Raw genomic sequence first — 22,525 nt, 5'->3', positions numbered from 1 at the left:
CCCCCGCTGGCTGGGATTTTAGAAATGATGGCGTGGGATGAGAGAATCAGAGAAGAAGCCACGGAGCCAGGCAGAGAGAGATTTGCCGAGGAAAAGATATTTTTATGAAAAGAAAAAGCGTAAAAATTAAAATCCACCCCATATTAAAATCAAAAAATAAAAATAAAAAGATGATAAAACCCAAAACCCTACTGGCTCTTCTAAAATCTCTGCACTCCCTCAGCTCTCAAGTCTCAACCCAACCTTCCCTATTTCTTTCTTTCTTTCTTTCTTCTTCTTCACTTCGTCTCTCCCTCTCGCTCATTTCCTGCCCACTAAGTATGTGTTTCCTGATTCTTCTTCTCACTCGAGCTTTATGCATGTCGTTTTATGTTTGTCATCTGTAATTCTACTGGTTAACCCTATTGGGCTTTTGCACTTCACTCTTTTCTCTTCTATCTGTGATTCTTTAAGAGGAACTCAAATCCAAGGGAGTTTCTTTGCTTTAAGCAATTAATGGGAAGCTAATTTGTTTCCAGGGAAATTGGTGCCTTTTTCCTTTCCATTTTTTCTGAAGATGATGATTCTATTAATAATCTTTCATTTGTTCCTTTAGATGAATTTTTTTTAACGATGATAGTACTCAGTACCTGCTACAGCTGATGAAATCCTTTTATTACTTTTCTTTTCTTACGGGGTTTCTTTTGGGTGGGGTGGAGGGGGTATTTTGGTCTTATTTTTCTCTTCTTGAATGGTTACTCTTTGTTTGTTTGGAATTCGCAGTATGTTTAATATGGCTCGAGTTTTCGGCACTTGGGAATTTGAATTAAAGTAATCACTTAGAAGGCTACGAGAACTTGGTCGAAATGAAGAGGAAATCGTCACTTCAGCTTCAAGCTCTCGAGAGCTTCTATGAAGGTGTGTGTGTGGCTCTGAAGATTTATCTTTTAGAATTAAAAGTCATACCATGTTTATCAGGGTATCGTTTAGTTAAGTTTTCCAAGTATTTACTTAGATGAGATGGCTTTACAAGTATATAGATTGATTCTAAAATTTTATTAATATTTAAGCTAAGACCTCCTTCTGAAGTACGCGTTAAACATGGCTTTAATAGTTACTGATTTTCTTCAATTAATCCAGCTGACTGATATATTACTGTATGGCACTATGTTTTTATTTCTTATTTGTGTTATCATGTGAAGCAGAGGAGAAATATCCTACCCAGAGACAGATGGAAGGCTATGCTGCAGCTTTAGGATTAACTTTGAAGGAGGTCAAGGGATGGTTTGTTGAGAGGAGAAGAAGGGATAAAAGGGATTATGGAATTATGTTACCTATCCATTCTATGAAAAAACTCCATGCTCCTAATGCAAGGAATGTTGGAGGTGTTTCTGCTGGTAGAAAGAACCCTAAAGGACAGGGCTCTTTGTTTCATAATAGGTCAAACACTGGTGCTGCATTATGTTCGAGATATAAAAGTGCATTTTCAACAGCTAACAAGAGAAAGAAGAAAATGCTTCTTCTGCAGGATTTGTCATCTCCTCAGTACATTCTGAAGAAGGTATTTCGCAAGGATGGTCCTCCACTTGGTGTGGAATTTGACTCTCTTCCTTCTCAAGCCTTTTGCCACTGCAAAGGTATACTACTGGAAAGTTGTAGCCTTGTTGCCTTAATAGATACTTGATGCTATTCAATAATGGTGGTTATTTCTTTGATGCCGTAATTTATGGTTTTGCTGCAAATGAAATTTATGCTGAAAACCTCATGTGGGTTTCTGTTACTCATCAGGTTGAGCTTGTCAAAGTTGCTATCTTCCTAAGATGGAGAAAGCAATTTTTCTTGTTAAATTTTGCACCATTTATTACTGTTTACCAGTTAACAGGTGTAACAAAACAAAAGCTAGTGAATATTTGAAATTTAGTCTTTCTTATGGTTTTTGTTTAATCTTAATCTGTATTGCTCAGACTCAGGATTAAGTCTGGTATGGGTTTTTGTCCAACATGGGTGCATTCAGTTTTTCTGAATTTTTCCTTATATTTGGAAGGTCAAGACCCCATATGCTGGTCCACTTAGAGATGTTTGATAAGTTCCTGACAAGGGTACTTGATGACAAATGAAGAGTTGGAGGAATATAGCTTGTCATTATTTGATTTTTGCTTTATCCAGTTTTTCTGGTTGTTTACACTGTATTTCAATAAAAAAATCCTTTACTCATACTTTTCTTATATTTAGGTTCTAAAAATTCTCATCCTGCTGATCAAGAGGACCAAAGAGCAACCAGAAGGAGAACGGTATCAAGAATGTTTTCAATATGTGCACCCTTCAGTTCCCACCCCTTCAGGTTCCTAATATCTTTTATTTTTGCTTCTTCTATTTAAGGTTTCTGAGCTTACCACCATAGATTATCAGAACAACTGTAATGAGAGTGCCCCAGTGAAGAAGCATGGTATTGGAAAAGGTTTGATGACAGTTTGGAGGGTTGTAAACCCTGAGGGCGGAGATATTCCTACTGGTGTTGATTTTTCTAATAAACAAATCATTGCTCCTCCCCAAACATCAAGTCCTGTAGTGCGAAAGCCACCAGCTCGGAACAAAAGACGGCAACCATTAGTATCTTTAATGGTTAGTTATTAATTTTTTCTCTCACAAGATTTTGTGTTGATTACTTTTCGTTTTTTGTTTTTGTTTTTTTCTTTAATCTTCTAGTAAATCTTTTTTTTTTTTTAATCTTCCCGGAGAAACCAGGGCCTTTGGCTCTTGGTTGATCATTTCCTTAAATTTATCTTAATGGTTCTATTTAGAAAATTTGCTGACTGTAACTTGCCCTTCCAGAAACAGAGAAGCTTGGAAAAGAAGTTACAGGAAAAGAAGAGGCCTTCAATTAAAAGGAGAGAGGTAATTTTGTGGTCTTTTCTATCACATTTTTGTGGTTTAGCTTAAGTACAGTATACCTTCTGTATTAATGTTGGCTTAACTTTTTAATGCCAGATGAAATCTAACAAAGATGACAGTAATAGGCAGTTGCACAAAGAAAAATGTGAACTTGCTTTAGAAGGAAGTACATCCAATAAAAGTCTTGATCAGCTTTTAATGCTAGTTGATGATGAAGAGTTGGAGCTGAGGGAGTTACAAGCCGGACCAAATCCATTGACATGCTCTGATCATCTTGGTACCAGTGGAGTGCTTGGTTGCTCCCTTTGTAAAGGTTGGTTTAGTAGTGTTCATGATATATATTTAAGAATACTTGAGCAAGTTTTCCACCTTATGTTGTAACAAATATCATGTGCATACATAAGAAATTTTTTTGGAGTTCTAAGAGGAATTCTTTTATTGTTTCCCAGATTTGCTGGCTAAGTTTCCACCTAGTTCAGTTAAGATGAAGCAACCATTCAGTATGCAACCCTGGGATTCATCTCCAGACACTGTCAAAAAACTGTTTAAGGTGTCTACAATGCTTAAAGTTTGTTATTGTTGCTCTTCCTTCAGTGATTTGGCAAAGGCCAATTTATCCTGCATGAAATATGCTGTGCATAATCTTTTTTCTTGTGTTTAATCTTTGCTATTTTTTTGCTGAAAGAATTTTTATTCTTAAAGCATGCTTCTGGTGGCTGCTGTCTTGCTCTTCATCTAGAATTTAGTGGTGATAGTATGTTATAAATCATATGTTCTCCTTATTTCCCTCAATTATCTTGCTTAATTGTTGGTCAAAATCTTTTTTGCAGGTTTTCCATTTCTTGTATACTTATTCAGTAACACTTGACATATGCTCCTTCACACTTGATGAGTTTGCTCAAGCATTTCATGATAAGGTTATTTTTCATCTTTATTTTACCATATACGTCGTCAAATCTTTAACTTGGCTTTTCGTTGCCAGTTCATTTGATTTCTTATTCTGTCACCTGGGTTCGATATATTCATTTGATTTCTTATTTGTACTTATAAACATATATATATATATATATATATGTATATATATGTATATACATCTCAGGATTCATTGCTACTTGGGAAAATTCATGTGGCCCTTCTACAGCTTCTTTTGTCGGATGTCAAATTGGAGCTGAGTGGTGTACTTTTGCCTCATTTTGGCTTGTCTTGCAAGTTTCTTGCTCTTCTTCACTCGGTGAGTAATGACCGCACAGGTTTACTGTTAATGCATGCATGCATGCATGCGTCTTGTCTATGCACCTGGAAGTGTGTTTCTGTGTGGGAAATCCTCCTTTGCTGATTTGTTTTAATTATATGCCAGATGATTTAGGTGGTCTTACTGGTTGCTGGGTTATGAATAGGATAAGCAAACCTTGCTGGACATGATTTTAAATTTTTGCTGGCTCACTGGCTGATTGGCATATATAATGTTGTTTAGATTGCCTGTAAAAGATTTTTCCCCAACCAAAAAAATAAAAAAAGAAAGATTGGAATCAATGGTTATTTGACTAGAAAAATCAATCTATCCAAAGTGAAGCACTTGTTAGACAAGGTCAATTGTTTACAAAAGTTTGTTGCTTGAGTTATAGTTCACTTAAATAGATCTTTTTTTGTTATTGATCAAGATTGATTTGACGATAAGTTAACCAATTGGTTTTATTTCTACATTTATTAAGCCTGTTGGTCAAGTTACACATAATTATCTGTTAAAATGATGTGTATTAACAATTCTTGTCTGGGCCTGGTAACCTGCTCTTGTCTCCTCTTTTGTGATGATTGGAACCAAAGCAGCTTAAATGAAGCATCAAACCAGAGTCTGGGAATGTTTGAGTGGTTATAATTTATATAAGCAAAGTACCTACATATGCTGAAGAAAAAAAACATAAAGAAATAAATACAAAGGGAAGATGCATGTGGCAATTTGCGGAGCACATTGGTGTTGAAGTGTTTCCTGGAAACATATATGGATATATCACTTAACTTTTGTAATTTAGTTTGGCAGCCAAAAGCCTTTCTGAAAAAACCCCTAGGATGTTGAGGTAGTGAATTTTTAGAGGATTTGGAAGCTCTATGCCCTTGCTTAAAAATAAGGATATAATTGTTTTTCTTTGACTTATCAGGTAGAGAACCAGGAATTTGTGGTGGAGTTCTGGAAGACATCCTTGAACCCACTGACATGGACAGAAATACTGCGTCAAGTTTTGGTTGCAGCTGGCTTTGGTTCAAAACAAGGTCTATTGCGGAGGGAAGCCCTTAGCAAGGTATGAGAACATTATTTTCTGTATTACTATGGTTAAATCTCAGATTCAAACTTCTTTTTCTTCCTTACATTTAGGAGTATCAGTTGTGTAATCTAAAATAATAGGTGATATATATGCTGTATCTGTTTTGAATTTCCCCTTCTTCATTGATTTATCTCACTTCTCTTATTTAACTCCCCACTATTTTTAGTGCTTAAACTTTTTTGCTTTAAATTTTAGTTTTACATGATTGAGGTTTGTATTTGTTTTGGAGAACCCCCTTTATAAAAGAATGGTCTATGTTAGAGAACTCTTTACTTGATGGTTTTTAATTCTACGTAGAGTTTCTCTGCTGATCCATCGATCTTTGGATATATGTGAAATATGTCAATTGAAATTTAATCTTCTTTTCTGTAATACAGGAAATGAGCCTCATGGCTAGGTATGGCCTACGTCCTGGTAGTTTAAAGGGTGAGCTGTTTAGAATTTTGTCAGAAAGAGGAAATAATGGGCTGAAAGTTTCAGACCTGGCAAAGTCTTTGCCGGTAAGATGAGGATCTAATTTTTTCAAAAGAAAATTTTGATCTAACTAAGTTGAAATCATCATTACTGTCATCATTATGACCCTGTTTCAGTGACCAAAATTTCGTTTCCTTCTGAAGGTTACTGAATTGAATCTCACTAGCACGACTGAGGAACTCGAAGAATTAATATGTTCAACTCTTTCAAGTGATATTACTTTATTTGAAAAGATATCATCATCTGCATACCGTCTTCGCAGCAATTCTGTTGCAAAGGAAGGCAATGACTTTCATTCCGACACTGAGGACTCTGGAAGTGTTGATGATGACACTGATGACAGTAGTGCAAGTAGCAGCAGTGAAGATTCTGACTGTGACTTGGGAAATTACTATCAACGGAAACTCAAACATAAAAATTATCGTAAAAGTAAAAATAACATGATGACAGTCTACACTGAAATTGATGAAAGCCATCCAGGAGAAGTGTGGCTGCTAGGACTTATGGAAGGTGAATATTCAGACTTGAGCATTGAAGAGAAGTTGAACGCATTAGTGGCTTTGATCGATCTTCTTCGTGCTGGTTCCAGTGTCAGAATGGAGGTAAGTCATGTTTCATTTGGCCACAAGTTAAACCCTCCCTCCCTGCCCCTTTTACCCCCTCATCCCCTTAAAATAACAGACAAAAAGAAGAAATAATAAGGAAAGAGAGATTGAGAAAGGTCCTTTCTGCTCTCTTGTTTGGTATGTTGCATTCAGGCACTCAGATTTTAAAATGGAGATTTTTATCTCTTTTCTTGAGGACCCATGATCAATACGATGATTATTTGGATAAGTCAAACTTTAATATCAACAGCAAACTACTGACTGCATTTCTAACTTTCTATTATTTATCGGTTGTAAGTATTTGTGCACACAAGATGATTGACAAAATCTTTTAGATTGTAAACTTTGTCTTACCATGTTCCATCTTATTCTTGCTCAAACCTTTCTTGTTCTGCTATGAAAATGAATTTTTAGTGTTAACATACATGATAGTCTCTTTTTTTTTTTTTTTGGGATATTTTGCATGATAGCCTCTCATTTAGTCATCATTTTAATTGATTAGAATCCGAGTGAAGTCATTGCTGAGTGTGTCCCCAACATCCCTCACTATGGTTCTGGAGCAAAAATAAAGAGATCATCAAACCAACATAATTTTCCCAGGCCATCTTGGGTCTATGGTGGACCAAAGAATGGTGTACAAGAAGCACATACATCATCAGACTCTCACCCACTTGATTCATCATCAATTTTAAAGTTTTGTGAAAAGGAGAAATGCCCTAGCAGTAGAATGGATGCAAAAGAAACTCAAACTGGAGTTGATATACACCCAATGCAATCCATATTTTTGGGCTCCGATCGTAGGTACAACAGATATTGGCTCTTCCTGGGCCCTTGTAATGCATATGACCCTGGCCATAGGAGGATTTATTATGAATCCTCTGAAGATGGTCATTGGGAAGTTATTGACACCGAAGAGGTACCTCTCAGCTTTCTTCATAATGCAGGGCCTTTCTTAATTTGTTATAGTGTTGGATAATATTTGTCTTCTCATCATTATATGAAGATTTTACTTCTCTTCTAAAAGGATATTCTTAAGCTGAAATTTGGATTTCTTGCCATGTCTTATATGACAAAGTGATTGTTCTGTGTTACCGACTTTTAACTGTTATTATTTGTTGGTCCCTTAATCCTGGTACAGGCATTGCGTGCCCTGTTGGCAGTTTTGGATGACAGGGGTAAACGTGAAGCTCTTCTTATTGAATCCTTAGAGAAGCGGGAAGCTTCCCTCTGTCAAGAAATGTCAACTAGACATTTATATGATGCAGGGATCAGGCGCATGCCATCCGAATCACCTGAGCTGGATTTAGTCAGAGAAGACAGTTCTTCTCCTGTTTCTGACGTTGACAACAACCTAAGCTTGACAATAGCCATGAATGAATCTTTGACCCCATTTGGTGCTATAGTTCTTGAAGCTGGAAAGAAGGGAGAAGAACAAAACCGAAAGTGGAGACGTCTTCAAGAATTTGATATGTGGATATGGAAATGTTTTTACTTGAAACTTAATGCTGTAAAATACAGCAAACGTTCTTATCTTGATTCACTTAACAGATGTGAGAGTTGTCATGATTTGTACTGGAGAGATGAGAAGCATTGTAAGATCTGCCATACCACATTTGAGCTTGATTTTGATCTAGAAGAAAGGTATGCCATTCATGTGGCTACGTGCAGAGAGAAAGGAGACAATAGTATGTTTCCAAAGTTCAAAGTCTTATCATCACAGCTGCAATCACTGAAAGCTGCAGTCCATGCAATTGAGGTTTGCTGTCATTTTCTCATTGGTTTTTGTTTTGCTACCTGGCTTTTTCTGCATAAAACTAGTATATTACATTTTCATATGTATATAGCACATAGGGACATGCCTAGATTTAATACTGCCCTACTAGATGTGATGGTATGCATATGCATGTCATTTTGCTTTTATCATCGTTTCTTTTCCCTGTGTGTTGTCAAGGTGCACACCTAAGCACTAAGGTGTAGAGCAAATCAACTGAACATCGTGCACCCCTCAGCTGAGGACCCATTGGTCAGGCACTAGTATATTACATTTTCATACGTATATAGCACATAGGGACATGCCTAGATTTGATATTGCCTTACTAGATGACATGGTATGCATATGCATGTCATTTTGCTTTTATCGCCGTTTCTTTTCCCTGTGTGTTGTCAAGGTGCACACCTAAGCACTAAGGTGTAGAGCAAATCAAATGAACACCTCGCACCCCTCAGCTGAGGACCCATTGGTCAGGCACACACCTTTTGTGCATGGGTGTGCCTTTATTTTAAGGTGAAAGGCACATAAAACAAATACCTAATTCTCTCTTTGGTTTCTTTAGTTTCTTTCATTAGTTGTTCTTTAAATAGTAAAAAATGGACAATACCAACTCTCTTTACAAGAATGAAAATAGGTCATATAGTCCATGCGTAACTTTTTGTTAAAGATTGAAGCGAAGGAAAGAGAGTAGTGTATGACTATGACTTATTGTGAATTATTTTGATACTTGATCTTTGGAACACATTAAGCTGTTGAATGGAGCAGATTTTTAAATGTTTGTTAACAAATTAATGTTTAAGTGTATTAGATATAATAAGCAGAAATTTCTTTGGTCTCTGTGTATGATACTATGTGTCTAAAATTTCCACCCTAGTCCTTACTGAACTTGGGGAAGTGCTTCTTTCATGTATTATGCCTCCAGCAATACAAAGGTCTAGCTCCTAAAATGGGTCTTGCACCTTTGACAACACTGATTATTAATAACTCTTTCATAAAATTATATTTAAATATATTTTATTTGTCATGATTTAATATAATATAATTAGTTTTAACGTCAACAATGAGATTTGCATAGAAAGCTTATGGCTAAACTTTGTCTATTACATCATACTTCATGAGAAGTGAAATGTCTGGCTTTATGAGAAGTTATATTTTTCTCTTTTTATAGCAACATCATGCGAAGCTTCAGTATCATGCGTATAAGTCGTTGATATAATAAATAGTTCAGAAAGAACAAACTTTTATCAATTATTTTATTAATCATTGTGTCAATTTCTTTTCATACTCTTTTTGCAGTCAGTTATGCCTGAAGGTGCTTTAGTAGGTGCTTGGACAAAGTCTGCTCACAGGTTGTGGGTCAAACGGCTACGACGGACCTCATCTTTGTCTGAGCTTTTGCAGGTTTGATGTATTTTTTTTTAATGTAATTCCATGCTTAATAGTTCTTGAATAATATGATAATTTTTAATAATTATACCTGAGGCTAGTTGTACATCATTTGATTTTGGGATTGCACATCTCAAATCATGTTTGCAGGTTGTTGCTGATTTTGTTGCAGCAATTAATGAGAATTGGTTGAATCAATGCAATACTGATCAAGGGGGTTGTGCTGTTATTGAAGAAATCATAGCATTCTTTCCAACCATTCCCCAAACATCATCTGCAGTTGCACTCTGGTTGGTGAAGTTGGATGAGTTTATTGCTCCATATTTGAGGAAAGTTCATTCCAAAAAGGAACTGGAAAATGGGACCAGATGTTCAGGTATATTCCTTCTTTATCTACAAATTGTCTTAACACTTGGTGTTCCAGACATCAAAGTTGGACATCTGTTTCTTTCTGTTTGCTATACGGATTTATTTTGGCTACCAGATATTACTTGATCAGGTTTTGGTTATAGTAAAGGATCATTGCTGGCAATTATGGCTCAGATTGTTTATTGTTGTCATGAAACTATTATGTTATGGATGAAGATTTATTTATGATGGGTAGAATCTGATCTTTATGCATTTTAATTTCTTGATGCTTTTGCCTTTTGCTTTTTGCTTTTTGCTATTTGTCTTTGGTTTTCTAGTCGTTTTCTATTTTATGCTTGTTTCTTCCTATTCATGCTTTGAAAAAAAAAAGGTACAAAGCAAAAGGTAAAAGGCTAAAACATCAATCAATGAAACTTAAATAAGCCGAAAATATTTTCTAATAGTTTAGGTTTTAGCTCTGGTGATGTTTTTAAAAATTAACCTTCTGGGTTAGTTCTAGTTGCTAGTTATCAGTTCTCCTGGAATTTCTTCCAGCAGGATATGACATTCCTTTTTTTTTGCTTTATCTTAACAGGAAACTAGTGCAAATTAAATTAGCATACTTAAAACGCAGTTTGAATTTATTTTGCTTGATGATGTATTGAAAAAGATATGAAATTTTGTAAGAATTGTCTGTTCTCAAATGTTATTTTGTAGTGAGTCTTTATTTGTGCCTTTCCCATTCTCATTCACAAGGGATGACAGCTACCATATTTTTTTCAAATTATATCTAAAGAGAACTATTCAGGACTGCATGGTTTGGAGTGGAATTGAGGCTGGTTAGTTTGGACTATGTTTCTAAATTGTCTTATTTGCTCATCTTTTTGGCAATGTTTGGAGAGGCAACCAATGTGGATGATTAGGTAGATCCTATGTCATGTTAATTTCTGACCTAAACAACTTTGAAAAGTTGATTGTTATGGCAATTATTCATTGGAGTCGGGCTGATTTTAGAGAAATATATTTTAGATCACAAGAACGGGATATTATTCACTCTCTCAGCTTTGCATCAATTTTTTTAAGTGAGTGGAAAAGAGCAATTGTGCTTTTCTGAAGTTATCCTTGGATATCCCCAAGATACAATATGGAAATAGAAAAGAAACATGTTTATAGGGTGGTAATACAGAATTTTTGTGATTTCAATCGCTTGGACATGTCTTCTCATTTCAGATCCTTGTGCAGATTAGCATTTGTCTTACATTGCTGTGACTTGGATGATCTGTTGCTTTAGATAAAGTAATCAATGTGGGCTTTTTATGCTTCAGAGAGAAGAGCTCCGAAAGAATAAAGCCAGCCTCTGTTTGGAGCTTCTACAGGTGGGAAGCTCATTTGCTTCTATTCAAGGCATTTGACTTTCGGGTGCTGTCTCCATTGTCATCCTAATGCCTAACACCAAATCACTCTTCCGGCTATGGCTTGTCATTTTGACTATTCAATATTCATCATTGGAGCATTTATTTTGATGCATTCGAAGTTTGATTTCGAAGGATGAAGGCAGGAACATCGTATGAGATTGTACAGAGCAGAGTTATGACTAAATATTCATTTTTGAATGTTATTGTACTCAGGGAATCTGAGCTATTTAGACATTGTACAGTGCTAGATACATACATATGCAGGAAAATCAAGTTTTTGGTACAAAACTGTATACCGTGCTCCCCAGTCAGTTAAATGATTACTACCATTATTCCTTCATTGTAGAAAAGGAATGTTGTAGCTCCTTGTCAAACAGTAATCTCATTTCATTGATGTACACAGCTAACTTGTCATTTTAATTTGGCAATGGCGGAATAAAATTTTACCAGCGTATGCTGTAGTCTTCCTCCGCTAAGCATTATGCCTGCTTGTTTTACTTTATTATTATCTTGTAATCGTCAAGCAATTTCCAATGGCTGAGCTTAGTACTGGTAGATCTATAATTTGAAGTTCTCATATTGATAATTAAATATCGCTGCAGGCTGGCTAAGCAAAAGAGGATAAAGAAGCAGAACCACAGACCATTTTTATAACATGATATTACCAACTTCCAAACCAGCTGTTTTGGGTAATAATAGAGGTGTACTTAGAACAACATCACACAAGGGGGATGCTTCCCTGTGTAGGAACTCTATCGGCACTATGAGTATGAACCAACACTGAACCCAACTAATGAAGCTGTGACCCCCTAAATCATTAACCCAGTGAGGTCCCTCCTTTGTGTTTCAAGACATTAGCATCCACGATATCAAGATGAATGTTTAAGAACCTTCACGGTCTCAAAAACAGCTGAAAAGTCGAGGTCTCCCAACCCCATGCTTCTCGCCTTCTTGAAAGCCTACGACCAAAAACGAATAACAAGTTTCAGTTCAATCATCTTAAAGCTTCCTATAATTAAGTGTCAAGAATTTGATATGTTACGATAAGTTGCATACAAAATTTAAAGGTATCCATTAAATTGCATCTTGATGATGACAAATCTTAGCCAAAAGTTAGAAACATTTCCTAATTCACCACACTAGTCTATTTCTAAGTTAGTGATTGCCTCCAGCATTTATGTGTCTCTTTAGATGCTTGGGGTTTTTTTTTTTTTATTGAGAGTGCAGTGGCATCTTTGTTCATATAGGAATCCAACAAAACTCAGTGAACCACTTTGGCTGAAATGGGGGATTCCAAGTTCCAAAAGGTATGGTTCATATACTTAAGTTTACTTCTCCAGCACCTTTATATCACTCTTTATGTATCAGGAAATTTAAGCTTATGAAGGATATCAAATTCCTTGAGTCTTAGCACCTAAACTATGTATAAACATCAGATAACAATTCCCAACATATGGAGAAGGGCAAGCAGATTGAAAGAAAAGCACAACCTCGTTGGCTGCGGCTGCTACTGGCATTGATACTGCATTTTCATCCCCAAGGGCAAGAGCCAACCTCATATCTTTCTGCTGATGTTTCAAAGGAAATGCAGGGGAATAATTGTCCTGGAGCATTGCAGGTCCCTTTCCTTTGAACATTGGATTAGCAATTCCACCCAAGTCCTGCCAGAAAGTAGCTCACTCACTGTAAGTTTCTGTCTCTCCACAACTTGACAGAATATTCATTGGCTGCAAACTTACCAGTACATCAAGAAGGCTATGTGGACTCAGTCCACTTCTCTCAGCCAGTACAAGTCCCTCTGAAAATGCATTCATCATACTGCAGAAGACAAAGAACCATGATAAACATCCAGATGGATTCGTCAAATCATAAGAAGAAGCATTTTAATTTATTTATAGCATAGTAGTATTCTAAAATGAATAACTATTTTCGAAGCCAAAGTAGCCCCAGTTAGTGGAGACATAAAATTGGAACAGAATATGAAAGCTTTAACCTAGCACTGACATATCAAACTTAGGAGTCAATATTGCCCCATTTATATTACCAAAGAATTTAGTGACATAAGTTGTATATTTCTAGTAGTAAAAGTTTTCACCAAAACCTTAGGTATATCAACCAAGCAAAAAGATCAACCCAACTTATTCATAGACCAAAGAGCCATATTGATTTCTCTTATTTTAAGCTTGCAAACTTTTTCCTTGGATTTTCACTATGAAAAAAATATTTGCTTATTCCAAAAATAAAAATATAACAATGATTGTAATATATTAGCTCAATTTCAGTCGGTTTTGTTTATTTTTCTTTTTTGGGTTCAGAAAATGAATGAAAGAAAGAGCAATCGTTACCTGCCCATTATCATGTTAACAACAAGCTTCATTTTTGCTCCATTTCCAACCTGTCCCAAGAAGAAAGACTTCTTTCCCAAGACATCGAAAGCTGGAATTGCTTCCTCATACAATGCCTAAATTTACAAACAGTGACAGGTTGCAGTTAACACCAAAGTGAAGATAAATTTGCAGGCTACAGATATATTAGCAGTAGTGATCAAGAAAAAGATGAATGGATTCCATTGTCTTCCACTCTGTTATTTTCTTTAACTTTTTCACCATGGAAGTGAAAGGCCGGTTAATAGTTGATCATTTAAAATGCCACTTGATAGAAGCTCCCATGGGATGTCTTAAAGGAAAAGGTTAAATTTTATCACAATATGAAATTAATGTAATAACGCATTTCATTTTATCACTCCTTTATCTCAATCCCACTTCTCACTCATCCACTTTCAATCACAAAATTTCAATGGGAGTTTGTTTCCAGAAAATGAAGTCCACTGATTGTTTGATTTTAAAACATGGAATGAGATGGCAAAATGTGAAAAAGAAAGTGTATGTTACATTATCCTTAAGGAATGGCCCTAGATCAAGTCGAATGTAGAACAATATTTGTAAATGAAACCTCCAGTGGCAGAGTTGTAAGGTTTCTTGGATTCATTAAATGTAAAACTTATCAATCGATACTATTTTCTGTTTTCTTTTCATTAAAACATGCCCAAACTGCGTAGTATGAACTTCTGGAAGGTTCACTCAGTCAATAGAAAATGAAAATAATCAACTGAAAAAGGTTGTTTTACTTCATTCCCTGACTGTCACAATGTTTTAAAACATAATGGGCAATTAGTCCTATATAGCAGAGCAGTCAAAACCAGCAACAAAACATTTATTCCATTATTACCTAGTTTGCATTATTATAATTCTAAGAAAAACCAGCACATCTATGTAGTCGCAACACGCAGCACATCTAGTTTGTTTTAGTCGGCCTTGCCATATTCCTACTATCTTGAAATAAATTTCTATCAAAATAGAGGAAGTATGAACAAAGGTGCACCATTCATTAACACGAACAAGTACTACAAATCCAGTAAATCTATCCACCAATTTACCTTCTCCCCAGCAGCGAGAATCACTAGTTGACCTGTTTCTGCGGGCTGCTTGCTACCTGAAACAGGGGCCTCAAGGAAGTGACCACCCTTTGATGTAATTGCCTGTAGATATCCAATGTAAGTAAGAAATGCATAAATTCATTCATTGATTGGTAAATCACTAAATAACAGAATATCATAGAGTATATCAAATTTATGTCGTTAGAATCTTCTTGCATGGATCTTCAACATCATCTTCCAAAAAGTATCCTTGGTCTTTATCAGAGTACAAAAGGGAAGCATAACATTGACACCATTTCAACAATCAACAATACCTTTGCATGTGTCATTTAACGAAATAATTTTCTTTTTATTTTTAGAACAAATACAGTTTAAACTTACACCTCAGAGAATATGTAATTCTCAAAAGACTTTTAAAAATTTCTTAACCCACTATCTAACTTCGAGATGAAAAACAAATTATTTTCTGCTTAATAAAAAAAATCTCCTGACTCTCTCAACAGTATGATAAAAATTGCTATATGACACTCCCATACTCATAAAAGACATGCCATTATTTGCCCATTATCTTGGGGTTCCACAAATTACAACATCTCAACAGAAGACCCTCTTACTTTCTAACTTTCAAACATAAAGAAGCACCTTCAATCAAGCACAAAAGATTACCAGCTAACCTCACTGATTTTGCAAGAAGTCTCGGGATCAACAGTTGACATGTCAATGTAACCTTTACTGCTGCAAATTTGCTCGAGCACACCATCTTTGTCAAAAACAACCTAGGCAATCACCAAATACATTTTTTGTGGTAGTGACTTTTAATTGAGGATGGCAGGGGCTTAAAATGTATGTATACCAAAATTAGTAATTACCGAAAGGGCTGCAGCGGGATCAGACAACATGGCAATGGTGATCTTGCACTTCTTAACGACTTCTGCAGGGGTTTCTCCAACTAAGGCACCATGAGCCACCAGTTCATTACACTGCAATTACAACAAAAATTTCCATGCCACAATTTTTTGTAATAAAAATCGGTCTGGTATCAAGCTACAAAGAATCCATATTTCACATACAACAACGGACTGAACTCAGCCGTATCATAATGTTTTCACCAAAAAGATAAAGCCTTTTCTTTTGACAGTCACAAGAAAATGAATACAATCAAATTTATTCATCATTTTAGTGGGAAATTTTGATTTCTTTTAATCAAATTCAATCAATCTCCTGTTTTCGTTATTTAGTTTCCCATTCTTCCTTTAAGAGGAAAAAATCATAAAAAAATTATAATTTCAATACATAAAACTAAAAACAAACACCAACCCACCAGTCAGATCTTAAGATGAACGCTATCTGCAACTGATGATTAAAATATTTCAAAGAAAAGTAAACACCCACCAGGAAAAAAAAAAAGAAACTTTTTTGGTGAAGGGTCATAAAAAGCAATGAATGGCACCTTAGAAAGAGTTCTGTTCCAAACAGTGACTTTGAATCCATGCCTCAGCAAATTCATTGACATGGCTTTCCCCATTATTCCCAGTCCCAAAAACCCAACCTCCATTTTCTTCTTCTTCTTCTTCTTCTTCGTCTTTGTTTACTCTCTCTTTCACTTAGGAAATTTTCTTTGTTGCTAGTTCATGCAGTATTTCTTACCAGACTCCATCTTTATGTACATACACAAAAACAAAACAAAAGCATGGAGTTTTTTTTAACGTTAATGTTGATAAAAATATGATAAAAATCACTCTCACCAATGTCACCTTACTAATATTAAATTTAATTAATATCAAAAGTATTAAAATTTTGGTACTGCAGTAAATTAAATATTTCATTTTTGGTAGTAATTATTGTAATTGTGATTATCTAGTTTGTCGTTAATGGATGGACAGATGCGTTCCACGTAAGTCTCTGACGGAAGGTGATCGTGCTCCGCTATTCTCGGAATCCTCGGAGAACATGTTACTCTGTGTCCCATGTTCGAGAAAACCTGAGTCGGAAACCAATCATCTTTGAACACGTTATAAAGTGTGAGGGGAGCCAATGGTAAAGCTGTAAAACTCTACTTGCCAAAGTATCTATAAAAGCAAAATTACAGCGGACAGATGCATAGAGACACGGTCAAAGTGAAGCCCCAGATTACCACTTGACTTGACCCTTGGTTGGGGATGGTTGTGTTACTTTACTTGCCCACCCGCGGATTCGAATTTCAAACTGTCGCACCCAGCACCAGCAGCCGGGCTTACTTCCACAAAACTAACACAACCCAACAAACTTAACCCAATCGCGTCTCTCGTTGACCAATGAAGAACAAAGCAAACAACACCAACAAAAAGAGGCACCAGTTGAATCAGTTGATCAAAGAAGAACAAGAACATGTCATGGGAGACATCGAAGATTTGTTCAGCGAAGAGGACACCAATAGGATAAGGTCATCATTGTTGGAGTGGTACGACAAGAACCAAAGAGACCTCCCTTGGAGAAGAAGAACGACAAAATCAGGAAATGGCAAAAATGTTAAAAAAGAAGAAGAAGAAGACGACGAAAAGAGGGCATACGGGGTATGGGTTTCAGAGGTGATGCTGCAACAAACAAGGGTTCAGACTGTTATTGACTACTACAAGCGTTGGATGCAAAAATGGCCCACTCTTCAACACCTCGCTCAGGCTTCTCTTGAGGTCTGCATTGCTTTGAATTCATTTCATTTTATTATATAGTATATATTACTATTAACTAGTATTGTTTGTTTGTTTACTTTGTGGTAATTGGGTTTTAAATGGAAGTTTTCTTCGTTTCTTTTCAATGTTTTTTCCAGGAGGTGAACGAGATGTGGGCAGGGTTGGGATATTACAGAAGGGCTCGTTTCCTTTTGGAGGTTAGCTCTACTTGCATTTTGTGTTTTGCTCCGATTGTCTTTTTTCTCTTCTAATAATGCGTTAAAAGAGACTGTGTGACCAATTATTTAAAAAGCTTAAGTGGACAGTAAAGATTCAAACTTTTATACTACTACTTTTTAACTTCTAAGGTAATTTTATATGCAAAAATTCTTTATTGTTTGGTGGTGTTATTAACCTCTTGTTATTGTATTCTCACACAATGTTCAGTCTTCTGATGTTGAAAAAAAAGAGTACTATCATAGTTGTTTGAGGCTGCAATTGAAATTTGAATCATAGTTACAGATGGTGCAAAGGAATCAAGTCTTCATGCTGTCATGCAATCTTAAAACTAATTGTTCATTGTGGTGGTGATTATGATTCCCAATTTACTACTTTATGTATGGCTCTGTCCAGGATGATTGTAGCAGTGCATATGATTTCAATTTGAGGATCATTCTGGCCAAATTGTTTGTTGATGCATAAATTCCCCTTTTCAGTCATGCAAATGCTCACTGCTTCCCATGTTCACCATCCAGTCTACCCTGTATCACTTCTTTTCTTTTCTTTTTGTCATACCATGGAGTTTATTTGCTAACTTATCAGGTTTGGTAAGCACTGTAAACGAAATATTACCATCTGTTGCCTTGTAAAGAACATAACTTCTTTGAAGGAAAAACTAGAAAAGTTATTGCTTAGATATAATTTTCCTATCTTTATTGAAGCATGACCTAATTTTTTGTCTTTCCTTCTCTTGCTGTTAGGGAGCTAAGATGATTGTGGCTAGGGGAAGTGAGTTTCCAAATACAGTTTCCACCTTGAGGAAGGTTCCCGGAATAGGAGATTATACAGCAGGAGCAATTGCTTCTATAGCATTCAAAGAGGTAATCTGGTTCCAAGTAAATTTTTTTTTTCAAATGAGACATGGGGAATCTAGAGCATTGCTTCTATAGCTTCTATATTTCGTTTTTCAGGTGGTGCCTGTGGTTGACGGAAATGTGGTAAGGGTGCTTGCTAGATTAAAGGCTATTTCTGCCAATCCAAAAGACAAAACTACTGTCAAGAACTTCTGGTGAGCTTTATTAGTATCTCCTACATCTCTTGTTTCAATTCCTATACAAATTATTTCTAGTTTGGAATAGGAATACTGGTGGTGAAATGACTATAATGATCATTACTGCTGCTCCTGTTACTATTTATTGCATTTAAAAGTTTCTTTGGAACAGGAAACTAGCAGCTCAACTTGTAGATCCTTCTCGACCTGGGGATTTTAACCAATCTCTCATGGAGCTAGGTGCAACCTTATGCACTCCATTGAACCCAAGCTGCTCTTCATGTCCTGTATCAAGCCAATGCTGTGCATTATATAATTCCAAAAATGATGAGTCAGTTGTGGTGACACGTTATCCTACAAAGGTAGTAAAGGCAAAACAAAGACAAGATTTTTCTACTGTTTGTGTTGTAGAGATTTCTGGAAGCCAAGGTACATTGCACCAAAGCCAACCTGACAGCAGATTCCTTCTCGTAAAGAGGCCAGATGAGGGTTTACTTGCTGGTCTTTGGGAGTTCCCTTCTGTTACATTGGATGAAGAAGCTGACCTAGCCATGAGGAGGAAACTAATTGATCAATTACTGAAGAAGTCATTTAAACTTAACCCCCCAAAAAATTGTAGCATAATTTCTAGGGTACTTGTTGGGGAATTTGTCCATGTTTTCAGTCACATTCGCCGTAAGATTTACGTGGAGTTGTTGGTGTTACATCTTAAAGGTTTGAGGCTCTCTCTCTCAAACATACAACACATCTCATGTAAATATATATTTGGATACGATGATTATTTTTTCTTTTTATAATTGTTAATTGTGACTATCCTTTCTTTTAATCTGCCTGCATGTAGGTGGGATGCATGACTTGTACAAAGAGAAGGACAGCGGAACCATGGATTGGAAACTTTTGGACAGCGATGCTGTTTCTAGAATGGGATTGACATCATCAGTACAGAAGGTATTATAGTGATGAACGGATTCATGGCTGATTTCAAGTAGCTTCTAAATTTTGGCATTTCTGTAATTGCTCTGTGGTTGCCAGGAAACAAACTTTTTTCTTCAGAACATTTTCATAATTATATTTTCGTGTACAATGGAAAGCTTAATGGCTTTCTGTTTTTCTGTCACTGTGAATATATTCATCTGGTATAGTTTCCACTTTGTTGTCATTAATGTGATTCAATGCCCATTATTGTCTTCTCAATGCAGGTATACTCCATGGTTCAAAATTTTAAACAGAATGGATTATCCAACAGTTCAATCCCATCAAGAAAAAGAGTGAAGTGTTCATGAATTAAGTGGTGCAGCAGTCTGACATTGCATTGATTCAACAAGAAACATTCTGGAGATTGCAGGTTGTGCTGTCTGTTGACAACTTTGTTAATCAGTTGTACAACATGCATGTTATCAGCAACTGCCGATGTCTTCAAGATAGGTTTGTTCTGCATTTGATTCTTCCAAAAATGCAACTGTGTGGCATATCTTTTCTTTTCTTTTTTTCTCTAATAAATGATTCAATTTTGTGTTCAACTCAGATGTGTCAGCCATCAAGTTTACATTCAAGACGTGGGGATGCCTCCAGATTTTACCTAGGAGAAGGAAATTATTAACAACATTTAGTTGTCATGAAAAAAGTCCTTTCTGTGTTTGCTACACTTCGTGTTGGGGCAGCTCAATGCTTACTTTGCAATATCAAAGCAACACTTCGTTTTTGTTTGGAAGCTTTTATTCTATGTGGTTTTTGGCCCCATCTTGTGTTGATTTGTTGGCAGGGAAGGGGATGCAAGAGCTTTCCACCCCGCCCGGTATTCTCTAGTTTATGAAAATGAATACAGAAATCTATAGGGTGCCTCAACTATGTGGGGAGAATGAGAGAGGGCTGCTCATATTTTCTGGATTTCAGTCAGCTGCTGCCATGCAAATGGCAACCAGAGAAAAGAGAGGTGAAGAGGATACCAGTGTAGAAGTTGGATATAGATGCTGCTTTCAGAAACAAACAAAAACGATTTTGCTCCCATTTTCTTTTTGGGTTTGGACCGTGGTTGGACCACTAGCTTGTTCCTATTTTTTATTTTCCCTTTATCACAATATGAAAATAAATATCTATTTTGCAGACAGAAAAATAAACTTTAAGAAACCAGTGGCATATATTCTCCTAAGCTTCTTGTGGATCAGAAAACTCTCGTCTATTCACTTCTCTTCTTCTATTGTATGACAGCAATCTTTTCTGCCTCTGCCTCCAAAAAAAGAAAAGTTTAAAGATATTCGTCAAGGGAAAATACCAAAAAGAAATGTTTGATGACTGAACAAAGAGTAGCAAACGAATAAAATTGAAGTAGCTAGAGATCCACCCAGTTCCGGTAGTATCAAAATGGCTACACTGGGAGGAAGAGCAATAGGATTCTCAAGCTTTCCATCGTCTTCTTCGTATCTCCGTTGGAATTCCAGAGCCACCTCCTCTTCATTCTCCTTCACACTATCAATGGTAACTTTATTAGTATATGCCACAATTTTGTATGATTTAATTTAAGCAACTGTCTGAACTAGTCTGAACGCCGCTCTATCCTCTTCATTTACCTCTCTTCAAATCGAAGAGGCGGCAGTTCTGGACTGAAAGCAAGGGAAATTCTAATCTGAATCTTAGGTAGAATTACTGTTTGCTGTCAAATGTAATTGTTCTAAAACATAGAAGTTCACTTCACAGTTGAAAACACCTGAGGAGGTCTGCCAAGTTTTTCTCTTGGCCTGAACGGTCATGAGATAACCTCATTACTACTAATAGATGCTGAATCCTTGGTCTCAACCCTTGCAGCAAATGGTCAGTAAATCAATGATTTCGCGTAAATGTGTCGCCTGTTCTGCTGTGCAGGAATCGTCTAGTCCTACTGGTAGGTTTTTCCATTTGGAGTGGTATGTTAAAGCCCTTGTTTCTAGAAGCAAAGCTGATCTTCTGAATTCTGGGTTGCTTAGAAATATGTTTCTTTTGCTATTAGCCACAGCTGAAACAAAGGCAACCACTCCTGCTGAAGCAAAACCATCACCCACTTCTGAAACAAAGGCCACAGGTGCTGGTGAGAAGGAGGAAGTGAAGGCAGCACCGAAGGCAGCTCCAGCAAGGCCCAAACCTGCAGCAAAGGCTCCTGCCAAACCCCTGCCAGAGTTGATGGCGGAGGATGTTATCCCTTCATTGAAAACAACACTTGAAGCTCAAGTTGATCTATCTGAAATTGAGCTTTCTTTCCAAGACAACAAGGTGTCTGCTCTATTTTCTCACTGATCTATTTTCCAAAAAATGGCATTTGAATTTGTGCTTGCTAATGGTTTTGTGAATCTGCCCGTTCCAACTTGACAGTTGGAAGGTTCATTCCTGAAGGAGGGCTGCCCCTACTCATTCTGGGCCTTCTTCCCTAATGGAGTCCTCACAGGTATTTTAACTCCAGCAATTCCAAACAACTATCAGGTCCCTTGCCCATAAATGATGGACATTTTTCTCCGTTTGCACAGGTCCAAAAGGGTTTTCATTGTCTTCATATGGCTCGGGAGCAAGCACTGTCGAGCCCTTCCTCATTGATGAGAAGAAAATCACAGCAAAGCATGTAGTCTTCTGGGTTGAAAAGCGTTTGGCAGCCCAAGGAATTATTCCTGTCTGGAAAGAATGATTTTATAGCATACAAACATGCCATGTAATTATTCATGTCCGAAAGTAATGCTAACATATAAAATTTTCCAATTCATTTTAAACAAAAGATATTACCAAATGTATCATTTTTGTCCTACAATTAGAATACAGGATATGTTAATTGAAGGGAATGTTAGACAAATGACAACGCCCATCAGCTTGTCCAACCTCAAGACCTGGAATTAAGGAGGGGTAAGAATAGCACTGCAGCTTTAATTTCTGGTTAAACAGCAGGACTCCGGTTCATAGTAACGCTCACTCCCCCATAAAACACAGATACGGATCCTCAGTTTTATTAGCCCACCTTTACT

General features: G+C 36.5%; 4 protein-coding genes across 7 annotated transcripts; 3 read left to right on the top strand and 1 right to left on the bottom strand.

The window, feature by feature from the left end:
* The first annotated feature begins 29 nt into the window (after positions 1 to 29).
* On the top strand, positions 30 to 11,667 carry LOC18612561 (Homeodomain-like transcriptional regulator). Of its 3 annotated transcripts, none has more exons than XM_088806811.1 (18): positions 30 to 318; positions 763 to 897; positions 1,182 to 1,616; positions 2,212 to 2,270; positions 2,359 to 2,601; positions 2,812 to 2,874; positions 2,968 to 3,184; positions 3,321 to 3,421; positions 3,702 to 3,788; positions 3,971 to 4,102; positions 5,028 to 5,168; positions 5,570 to 5,692; positions 5,810 to 6,268; positions 6,774 to 7,187; positions 7,410 to 8,027; positions 9,339 to 9,443; positions 9,579 to 9,804; positions 11,019 to 11,667. In XM_088806811.1, the coding sequence occupies exons 2-18, from the start codon at positions 846 to 848 to the stop codon at positions 11,021 to 11,023; spliced, it is 3,480 nt and encodes a 1,159-aa protein (XP_088662937.1). In that variant the 5' UTR covers positions 30 to 318; positions 763 to 845; the 3' UTR covers positions 11,024 to 11,667. The 3 variants fall into 3 exon arrangements, with proteins under 3 accessions (XP_088662937.1, XP_007049487.3, XP_088662935.1); XM_007049425.3 differs by having other exon boundaries at positions 32 to 318; positions 1,185 to 1,616; positions 11,102 to 11,667; XM_088806809.1 differs by having other exon boundaries at positions 32 to 318; positions 11,102 to 11,667.
* Positions 11,668 to 11,813: 146 nt separating this feature from the next.
* On the bottom strand, positions 11,814 to 16,346 carry LOC18612560 (glyoxylate/succinic semialdehyde reductase 1). The gene is made up of 8 exons (XM_007049424.3): positions 16,078 to 16,346; positions 15,497 to 15,607; positions 15,302 to 15,403; positions 14,628 to 14,729; positions 13,537 to 13,652; positions 12,931 to 13,009; positions 12,682 to 12,852; positions 11,814 to 12,150 (listed from the first exon to the last, which is right to left on the bottom strand). Exons 1-8 carry the CDS (start codon positions 16,180 to 16,182, stop codon positions 12,061 to 12,063), a joined length of 876 nt encoding a protein of 291 aa, XP_007049486.3. The 5' UTR covers positions 16,183 to 16,346; the 3' UTR covers positions 11,814 to 12,060.
* A 380-nt stretch (positions 16,347 to 16,726) lies between these two features.
* On the top strand, positions 16,727 to 20,827 carry LOC18612559 (HhH-GPD base excision DNA repair family protein). The gene is made up of 8 exons (XM_007049423.3): positions 16,727 to 17,296; positions 17,434 to 17,493; positions 18,256 to 18,375; positions 18,466 to 18,563; positions 18,718 to 19,259; positions 19,387 to 19,493; positions 19,745 to 19,970; positions 20,071 to 20,827. The coding sequence occupies exons 1-7, from the start codon at positions 16,922 to 16,924 to the stop codon at positions 19,826 to 19,828; spliced, it is 1,386 nt and encodes a 461-aa protein (XP_007049485.3). The 5' UTR covers positions 16,727 to 16,921; the 3' UTR covers positions 19,829 to 19,970; positions 20,071 to 20,827.
* Positions 20,672 to 22,265, top strand: LOC18612558 (DUF2996 family protein). Of its 2 annotated transcripts, XM_018128716.2 has the most exons (5): positions 20,672 to 21,020; positions 21,348 to 21,423; positions 21,529 to 21,788; positions 21,888 to 21,960; positions 22,040 to 22,265. In XM_018128716.2, the coding sequence occupies exons 1-5, from the start codon at positions 20,907 to 20,909 to the stop codon at positions 22,192 to 22,194; spliced, it is 678 nt and encodes a 225-aa protein (XP_017984205.2). In that variant the 5' UTR covers positions 20,672 to 20,906; the 3' UTR covers positions 22,195 to 22,265. The 2 variants fall into 2 exon arrangements, with proteins under 2 accessions (XP_017984205.2, XP_088662687.1); XM_088806561.1 differs by having other exon boundaries at positions 21,348 to 21,788.
* The last annotated feature ends 260 nt before the right edge of the window (positions 22,266 to 22,525 follow it).

This window comes from Theobroma cacao, chromosome 1 (assembly GCF_053813885.1).
Source record: "Theobroma cacao isolate CCN51 chromosome 1, ASM5381388v1, whole genome shotgun sequence".
NCBI classification, from domain to species: Eukaryota; Viridiplantae; Streptophyta; class Magnoliopsida; order Malvales; family Malvaceae; genus Theobroma; species Theobroma cacao.
The sequence above is the reverse complement of the archived record's forward strand: the minus strand, read 5'-3'. Positions and strand labels throughout refer to the sequence as shown.